Below are 10,003 nucleotides of genomic sequence, written 5' to 3'. Positions count from 1 at the left end.
GGTATTCCCACAGCCAACAGCCGTGAGATTAATCCTCCGTTCCTACGGTCAGCGCACTAAGAGGTAAGGAATTGGCTATAGAGTTTTTTCTATTCACCAGAGGTGGAGATCGAACCCCCAACCTCTTGCATAAGGGGTGAGATGTTGAACCACCACACCAACCCTTGTGGTTTCTTAGCTTTACGTTACATTATAGTTGTTTTGTATTTTGAATGCACTTTTCTTAGATATGATTTATATCTTCAATTTCTAAAAAATCAGTAAAATCATCCAATTTGATTAATTTTTTTAAGTTAAAATATGCATATATATTTAAAAACTACTTATAAAGTACAATTAGTCACAATAGTTACCAATTTAAAAGATATATAAGAAAATTATAACCAAATAACATATTACAAAATATAAACAACTCTAACTTCATGAATTCAAACAAAATGAAAAATATATGAAATAAAGTAGGGCCTTGAAAGGAAAAATTGAAGAACAATTAGGTACTTTTCCTATTATTCTATTGTTATTGATTAAGTATTATTACATTTTATAACTAATGTAAATTATAAGTATGACTTAAATAAATTATAAATATAAAGATAATGCTATTGGACCCTGCCCCAACACGGACTATCGAACTTCTTTCTTCTCAATTTATGTGATATAATTTGATCGAGCATGAAGTTTTAAAAAAAATAAGAGAAGAGTTTGTTATGTCTACTAATATGTTCTTAATAAAGTCACTTTATTGTTACTTTTTTGTTCACTTTTCTTGTTAAATGAAACTCAATGAGGTTAAAATGAAAATTGTGTCATTAAATAGCTATTAAATAATAAAATATAATTTTTTTTAAGACAAACTAAACTGAAAAATATCTCACATAAATAGAGACGGAGAAAATACGAACTTTACACTTTACTGTACTTCCACTCGTGTAAAATCAAATTCCTCAAAGATTAACATTCTCATTGTATACAAGATCATCTTCAGAACCAATACTCAAATACTTGTCAGCTATCAATAACCCAACAAGGCTTCACAAGTTTTGGCCCAAAATAAAAAATTGTACCAAAAAAGAAAATAAAATAATCTCACAATTTATTTATACATTATAATCCTTTAATCATAATTAGAAATGATGAAATTAGCTCATAAAAATACAATTCGTTCAACTCGCCTAATTCATTACTTTAGCTTAGTCCATCAAAAATTGGGTTGATAAGTAGCTTAAATTGACTAATGAGAAATCTTGCCAAAATATTTTTAAAAAAGTTATTATTTAATATGTTATATATAGCCGTAAGAAAAAAGATAATATTAAATTTATTACACAGATTAGAGAAAATGAGGCCTCTTGCTCTCTTACAATTGAATGAAAAAAAAAAATCTTTTCAAACTTTTTATGTGTAAAAATAAAGCTTTCTTTTAAAAAATACTTAAAACGAAAAAAAGATGGTAAACGGTTAAAAAATCATTTCTCCCAAAAAAAAAAATAGATAAGGACAAACTAAATAATTATAACTTAATTGAGAATTGAATGTTGAGTTATAACCTGCATTTGTCTCATTTCAGCCCAAATAACTTTTTTCCTATTTTAACTTGCCAAAGTCAATCCAACCATCCAATACCTCTATCCATAACCAATATTAAGCATCAAACATAAAGGACTCGTCTGGTTGATGATTATTAGTAAAAGAGAGATTAGTTATGAGAGAATGTACATTTTATTTTATGCAAAAAATAATTATGGCAGAATTTAGTTATTCATGAAGTACTTATTTATATATTAGCTATGAGGATTTCTAAATTACAAATCAAAAATAGTTTTAGTTTTATACTAATAACTTACCTTCTAAATAATTACCAAATATTGTACATTTAATAACCGCATTAACTCACCTTGACCACCTACTAAACGACCCCAAAGAAGAGTTTACTTTTAGATAGAAAAGAACAAAAGTGAGTGATGGTGTCAACTCTCAAAGATATAACGTATGTTTATAGAAGACTAGAAACTATTGCAAAGTAATCGGTGCAAAGCAACCAAAAGTAGTGACCGATAGAGAAGATGATGTAAAAAGTGGTGTCTCTTGTGTCCAATGACAACTATATATATACCTTAATAATATGCCAAAATATAACACCAAGATCAATATTGTTGATGAGGATAACAAGAGTTAAAGGACAAATGTATATAGAAGAAAAATTCAAAAGTTTAATTTGTGTGTGTGAGAGACGTGAAAGAGCGGCACAAAACAGTTGGAAATAACGACATCACTTTTGCTATTGCTAGTTGATTTTTCCATCTTCCTAATTTTGTCTCCATTTTCATAGTAATATACGTTAGAGTTGATACAATATGGATTTGGATAATCTTCCCTCGTGAGCTAGTTTTAGTTTTAGTTTTAGGGTTGACTTAGGTGCATGTGTCGTATCTACATGATATTAGAGCCAGATCCTTCCCTATGTGGACTCCCTACGATCCATACTTCAGTTGAGGTTGGTCATGAAGGAGATGTTAAAGTGGACGCGAGGAATGGATTGGCAGTTTGGTTATATGGACTCGAACTCTGCCGGTGGTTTAAGCACATACCGAAAATGTACCATAATGAAGTTGGATAATTTACATTTCTCAATATTAGTGAAAGTACACTAATATCAAGATACCTTTAGTAGTAGATGAATAGAGAGTAATTCTCTAGTAGAAAACAAAAAGAAGTAAAGGAAAAAAGTAGGATCAGCTAGAAACTACTTTCTACTCTATTTGGCTTATACTATAAATATTCATGTATATATATATCCATCAGAGCAACGTATGTTTCGAGATTGAACTCTGAGTTCAAATCTTGAATTATCATTCTGAGGCCAAGTCTTCTCCATGGAGGTCAGTGCTGGTTTAGTTGCAGGCTCTCACAACCGCGATGAAATAGTTGTTATTCCTCGCGATGGTGAATTTTCTGTAAGTTTTCTTCTTGATAAAGTCATTTTTTGTAGTTGTTGTTGAAGTGTTATGAATGTAGCAATGGTTAATCATGTTGATTTATATATGGTGATCAGGCAAGGCAAATGCAGCAGCAGAGTCGTCAAATTTGCAAAATATGTGGTGATGAAGTGGGGTTCACAATAGGTGGAGAGCCCTTTGAAGCTTGCAATGAATGTGCTTTTCCAGTTTGTAGGACTTGTTATGATTATGAACGCCGAGAAGGTAGCCAAGTTTGTCCTCAGTGCAAAACTCGTTTCAAACGTCTAAGAGGTAATGAATCATTTTCTTTTTCTTCGAAATGTTGTTATATATATATAACTGTATATAATTCTGATTCCTGAACTTCTTATAGGGTATCCTAGAGTACTTGGTGATGAGGAAGAAGATAACATTGACGACGTTGAAAATGAGTTCAATTTAGAAAATGATGGAGTAATACATGATTTCCAGTGTTATGGTTTCGAGCAATTTGATCAAGACATGCCTTCTCATGACTCGAGAGATCAACTTCCGCGAGTTCATCTGCCCAATGTTATGCATATGCATTATCACGTAATGATTCATTCAGTTTTAATGTTCTTTTAGCTATGATAATATATTCTTGAAGAAGACTAAGATAATGTATGCACCAGGAAGATACTGATATTGATCCAGACAAACATGCATTAGTACCAATGGGGACACCAGGGTTCGGTGGCAAAGGGGCACTTGTCCTTCCCTACCACTATACCAAAACTAGAGGTGATGCACTCTGATAAGACTTTGAATACATATACTGGCTGCCGGTTATTTGGTGAATTCTTGAATTTCTTTTCTGCAGTGCGACCAAGATCTCTGGATCCGTCAAAGGACTTAGCTGTTTACGGCTATGGAAGTATAGCCTGGAAGGAGAGGATGGAAAGCTGGAAGCAGAAGCAAGAGAAGCAACAGATGAATGGCGAAGGCGGGGAAGATGAATTTGATTTATCAATGTAAGTTCTGCAGAAGCCAACATCTCTGACTTTGGTATCGGTTTCTAAGCTAAATTGATACGAACGAGTAGAGGAATTCTTTGTTGAAAATTTGTAGGGTGTAGCACTTGGAAGGCAATGAATGAACCTCCAAACACTGCATTATTTGCATTTTAGTTTCCATCATATGTATCACATGAATATGTATAGTCAACCTTTCATTTATGAAAGTTGCATAATCCATACATTGTCACATAGTTAATTTTATTATGTAACTCCAAACTCCCAAGTTATTACAAGATTTTATTTAATATAGCAGCAGTTAACAGCTAGTATTTAATATGCTTGTGAAAATATTGCTGCATCTTCTATGTATTTGATGTGACACATAGAGCAACCATTCATGAAATTGTCGAGTTTGCTGATCATTGTATTACTTTTTGTGACATCAGGTTGAATGAAATAAGACAACCATTATCAAGGAGATTGCCAATTCCATCTAGCCAAATCAATCCGTATAGAATTATCATCATGATTCGACTCGTTGTTCTTGGTTTTTTCTTCCATTATAGGATCACTCATCCTGTTGACGATGCTTATGGATTGTGGCTAGTGTCTGTAATATGTGAAATTTGGTTTGCTGTCTCATGGATTCTTGATCAATTCCCTAAGTGGCTTCCTATTGACCGGGAGACTTACCTCGATCGATTGTCCCTCAGGTCAGTGATTAACCAATTTTATCCTCTATCATGTTCACATTCCCTTTGTTAATAGCTAGGTAATTTATGTCTTTTAGATATGAAAAGGAAGGCCAGCCTTCACAGCTTTCTGCTGTGGATATATTTGTGAGTACAGTAGATCCACTTAAAGAACCTCCACTGGTGACTGCAAACACAGTTTTGTCTATTCTAGCGGTGGACTACCCCGTCGATAAGGTGGCGTGCTATGTATCAGATGATGGGGCTGCTATGCTGACCTTTGAAACATTATCAGAAACATCTGAGTTTGCTAAGAAATGGATTCCTTTCTGCAAGAAGTTTAATATTGAGCCTCGGGCTCCTGAATCGTATTTTTCTCAGAATATGGATTATCTCCAAGGCAAAGTTTTGACTTCATTTATAAAAGAGCGACGAGCAATGAAGGTAAATAATCAGGACTATTAATTCTGTTCCACGGTTTTAAGCTAAAAGTTGATGTCATTGGTTTTTGAGTTTGAGTTTGTTTCGAATTGATTTCTCCTGATACTGCAGAGAGATTATGAGGTATTTAAAGTACGCATAAATGCGCTGGTTGCTAACGCACAAAAGGTTCCTGAGGACGGGTGGACAATGCAGGATGGAACTCCTTGGCCAGGGAATAATGTTAGAGATCATCCTGGCATGATTCAGGTGCTGAAATTTGGATTTCATTTATTAATGTTGGTTATGTCTTATTAGTCTCTCTCCTGTTCAATCTAGCTGTCGTAATTTCTTCTTATGGTTATCATTTCCAGGTCATCCTAGGCCAGAATGGAGGGCTGGATACAGATGGAAATAAATTACCTCAACTAGTATATGTATCGAGAGAGAAAAGACCCGGGTTCAACCATCACAAGAAGGCTGGTGCAATGAATGCTCTGGTTTGTAATGCATACTGATTAACTTCAGTGGTAGATTCTGCTGCTGTATAGATACGCGATGTTTTTGTTTACGAGCATAACATTCATTTGACAGGTCAGGGTTTCTGGTGTGCTCACTAATGCTCCGTATTTGTTAAATTTGGATTGTGATCACTATATCAACAACAGCAAAGCCATTAGGGAAGCTATGTGTTTCATGATGGATCCATCCCTTGGGAAGACAGTTTGCTATGTTCAGTTCCCTCAGAGATTTGATGGCATTGACAAGAATGATCGGTATGCTAATAGGAACACGGTGTTCTTTGATGTAAGTGAAAACTTGTACAATCAATGACTACATATCTGCTCAATGTTTCTTTGTACTCGAGTGACTGTGCAATTGCTTTTACGTGAATCAGATTAACATGAAAGGATTAGATGGAATTCAAGGACCTATTTACGTTGGAACTGGTTGTGTGTTCAGACGCCAGGCACTTTATGGACTCGATGCACCCACGCAGAAGAAAGCTCCATCGAGGATATGCAATTGCTGGTTAAAGTGGTGCTGCTGCTGTTGCTCCAAAAGGAAAAAGAAAAATAAGAAGCCTAAATCGGAGGTCAAGCCTCTTTTAAATGATGAATACTCCCTTGAATTAGTGGTCTCTCAAGAGGGCAGCCAAGGTAAAGAATTTGCCAAACTAATTCAAGTAACCATACTATGCTGATACCATTTAATTGAAGTTCCTCAATAGCCAGTTCAGTTGTTTTATCTCGATATGGCTTGAGCAGGTGATGATCAAGCTCTCATCTCCAAGCACAAGTTAGAAAATAAATTTGGGCAATCTCCAGTTTTTGTTGTATCAACTCTGCTAGAAAAGGGCGGGACTCTTAAAAGTGCTAGTACAGCTTCTCTGCTAAAAGAGGCCATTTATGTAATAAGCTGTTGTTATGAAGATGAAACAGAATGGGGAAAAGAGGTAATTCTCATCCATCTCTTGAACTTTCTTTCTTTCTCCAAGTATCAAACAACGTTTCCTGATCGTGTACAAAATGTACTGATTGTTCCATCAAACTACTCTAAAAATGCAGATTGGCTGGATATATGGTTCAGTCACTGAGGACATATTAACAGGCTTCAAAATGCATTGTCATGGCTGGAGATCCATATATTGCATGCCTAAAAGGCCTGCATTTAAAGGATCAGCACCGATCAATCTATCAGATCGTCTCCACCAGGTCCTTCGATGGGCTCTTGGTTCTATTGAAATCTTTTTCAGCAGGCATTGTCCTGTCTGGTATGGATATGGTGGTGGTCTCAATTGGCTCGAACGTTTCTCATACATAAATTCCACCATTTATCCATTCACATCTCTTCCCCTTGTCGCTTATTGCGCTCTACCTGCTGTATGCTTGCTCACAGGAAACTTCATTACACCTGTGGTACAAAATCTCTTAACCATATGGAACTTCATTACATCAAACTCGTCAAGAATGATACTTGATTCTGTTTCTGTTGTTCTTTTTCAATGTTGCAGCTTGACAATGTTGCTAGCCTGTGGTTTTTGTCACTTTTCATTAGCATATTTGCAACTAGCATTCTCGAAATGAGATGGAGTGGAGTAGCGATAGATGAATGGTGGAGGAACGAACAATTTTGGGTGATCGGAGGTGTTTCAGCACATCTATTCGCTGTGTTCCAAGGTTTACTAAAGATGTTAGCTGGTGTGGACACAAACTTCACAGTAACATCAAAATCCGGGGATGATGAAGAATTCGCAGAACTTTATGCATTCAAATGGACAACTCTTCTCATTCCACCAACCACATTACTACTACTAAACATTATAGGAGTTGTAGCTGGTGTCTCCAATGCTATAAACAACGGATACGAGTCATGGGGGCCATTATTCGGGAAGCTATTTTTCGCATTCTGGGTGATTGTTCATCTCTATCCATTCTTGAAAGGACTTTTGGGTAGAAAGAATAGAACACCTACAATCATCATTGTATGGTCAATCTTACTTGCTTCCGTATTTTCACTTTTATGGGTAAGGATCGATCCGTTTTTGGCAAAATCGGATGGTCCAATTCTTGAAGAGTGTGGATTGGATTGCAAGTAGTATGGAACTCGCGTTCAAACTCATAAAGAGAAGAAGCTATCTATGTTTCATCAACTTTTGTACCATCCATTGAGCTATCTGTAAATGTTCTTTTCCACAACATAATGAGAACATAATTTCATCTCCTACTACATAGTCTACCACTTAGCAAAAGCAAAGAAGACAAAGTGAATTTGTTATACTGTTGCAATTACAATCTAGCTTTTGAACTCAAACATCATCTGATCTTCATGTGTTTACACTATATAAGTACTATGATATCCTACTAGCACAACAGGACTTACATTAAACTGGATGATATCCAATAGCTTTATGCCCCAAAAGGCTTAGGTTGGACTCGGAGGCTCCTTGAAAGCCTTAGACAATGCCCTTTTCAATACTTTGGGACAAGTTTCGGTACCTAACAAGCCAATATGAGTGTTGACCAATTCCATACATTAACCGCTACCGCTATTACCATCGCTCACCATTATCAACTACTGTTATGGCCGTCTATATTATCAGCGACCACCCACCACCACCATATCGTTAGTCACAACCACCACCGATGTCATTACTATGATAGCCGTCAACATTATTGCCACAATTTACGATCATCGCTATCAACCATCACTAATAACACAAGAATCACCAATCACTATCAACAATCACCACCATAGTCATAACTATATTTATCGGCAAACCATTGTCATTAGCTATCACTATTATCCACCATACAACTATCAGTCATCACCACCATTGACCATTGTTGTCATCCACCATTACCACTAGCTATTACCTACAACACCACCATTAGCCAACACTATCCCTAATCAACACCTACAACCACCATCACTAGCCATCACCAACAACTGCCATATAATAATTCAAAAAGAAATTGTTGATAAGTAGTTTATTATTTATTATTTTTAATAAAGACAATTTTATACATCAGATACTGAAAAAACAAATAACTTAATTTCTTAGCATTTCAGACCTTAATATTCATATGTGGTGCAAATTTTAATATTCAGACATCCTTATTTTAATAAAAATAAATGGTTAGACCTATATTTACTAAACAGCAACTGTGGAAAGGTATATTGGTCAGACAAGTGCCAATATATGACAATCGAAGTCTCAATTATGTGATTGAGAATGGGCATCACACAAGTTCTGAACAAGAATTGAGATGAACATATTTTAAAGATAAGATTTGATGTTGTCACATACAAAGACAATGAATTAACCCCTTAATTACTATACGTGGAGCAGTGCTTCCATTAGAATTTTAATATTTTTCATGATGAGCACTAATCTGTATTTATTATCAGACAAGTGTGACTTTAGTAACTGACCAAAGTGGATTCCTAAGGTAAATAGAAAATAGATTAGCCTTTCTGGAGGCATAATTACTTTGCCAATTAATTTCCATCCCATGTTAGTGGCAAACATATTTGTCATCATTATCAATAACCATCAACTTCAATTGGCAATTACAGGATTTTAGTGATTTAGATTGATCATGGATCATATGTGATGATCTTAAAAATGATACATTAAATATTCTCCTTTTACTGCTGAAAGAAATGGAAAAATAAGTCACTGTAGTGAACAGTTAAATTTTAGCGTTCGTGATCAATAGAAGTAAGAGAATATGACAAAAATGCCCCTTATGTATGAAGGTAGTCCCTTAGTTATGCTTTGAAAAGTTTTGATCCTTTAAATTTGTCAAAATAAACACTTTTAATCTGTATTAAATATTTACCGAACTTTACATGTTAGATTTGACGGAAATTATGAAAAAATGAAATTAGTTGAAACTTACATTTAGAGGTACATTTGTTTGTAGTTTCCGTTATCTTTAATTTATCTCTAGAGTGAGTGCATCTTTTTGAGGAGTAATTTATGTTTCTTTTAATATCCTTTTTGTGTTCAATGTAGTTTGGTTTATTGTGTTACATATTTTAGGATTTGATGGGACTTTCTTGGTTTTTATAGTTCAAAAAGTTTTCTCACTGTTTTCCTTAAACCTAACGGACAATAAAAATAACAATGACATACATAGAGTATACACAGATCTTATACTTACCTTATTGAGGGAGAGGGTATTTTTGAAAAACCCTCAAATTCAAATACAACAAATCAAAGTATTATGAAAAAGGGGAATACGAACATTACACTTAACTGATCATTTAACTGTAAGGTAACTACAATGTAAGATTTCTAATTTTATTGACAAATCTTTTTCACTCTTCAATGGAAAACATTTTAGTAGATCTTTTTATTTTGTCTAGTCATATATTGTTGGCAATATTGATGAGTCATTTTTATGTAGCATAGAGAAAAGGGGAAAGGCATTTATCGAAGGAGACAAAT

General features: G+C 34.7%; 1 protein-coding gene across 1 annotated transcript; it reads left to right on the top strand.

The window, feature by feature from the left end:
• The first annotated feature begins 2,246 nt into the window (after positions 1-2,246).
• LOC107867554 (probable cellulose synthase A catalytic subunit 6 [UDP-forming]) lies at positions 2,247-7,860 on the top strand. The gene is made up of 14 exons (XM_016713843.2): positions 2,247-2,954; positions 3,053-3,248; positions 3,331-3,530; positions 3,611-3,719; positions 3,799-3,949; positions 4,381-4,647; positions 4,725-5,070; positions 5,179-5,316; positions 5,421-5,546; positions 5,641-5,853; positions 5,945-6,206; positions 6,315-6,502; positions 6,615-6,965; positions 7,061-7,860. The coding sequence occupies exons 1-14, from the start codon at positions 2,874-2,876 to the stop codon at positions 7,643-7,645; spliced, it is 3,213 nt and encodes a 1,070-aa protein (XP_016569329.1). The 5' UTR covers positions 2,247-2,873; the 3' UTR covers positions 7,646-7,860.
• The last annotated feature ends 2,143 nt before the right edge of the window (positions 7,861-10,003 follow it).

Source organism: Capsicum annuum, chromosome 4 (assembly GCF_002878395.1).
Source record: "Capsicum annuum cultivar UCD-10X-F1 chromosome 4, UCD10Xv1.1, whole genome shotgun sequence".
In the NCBI taxonomy this organism is placed as follows: domain Eukaryota; kingdom Viridiplantae; phylum Streptophyta; class Magnoliopsida; order Solanales; family Solanaceae; genus Capsicum; species Capsicum annuum.
The sequence above is the reverse complement of the archived record's forward strand: the minus strand, read 5'-3'. Positions and strand labels throughout refer to the sequence as shown.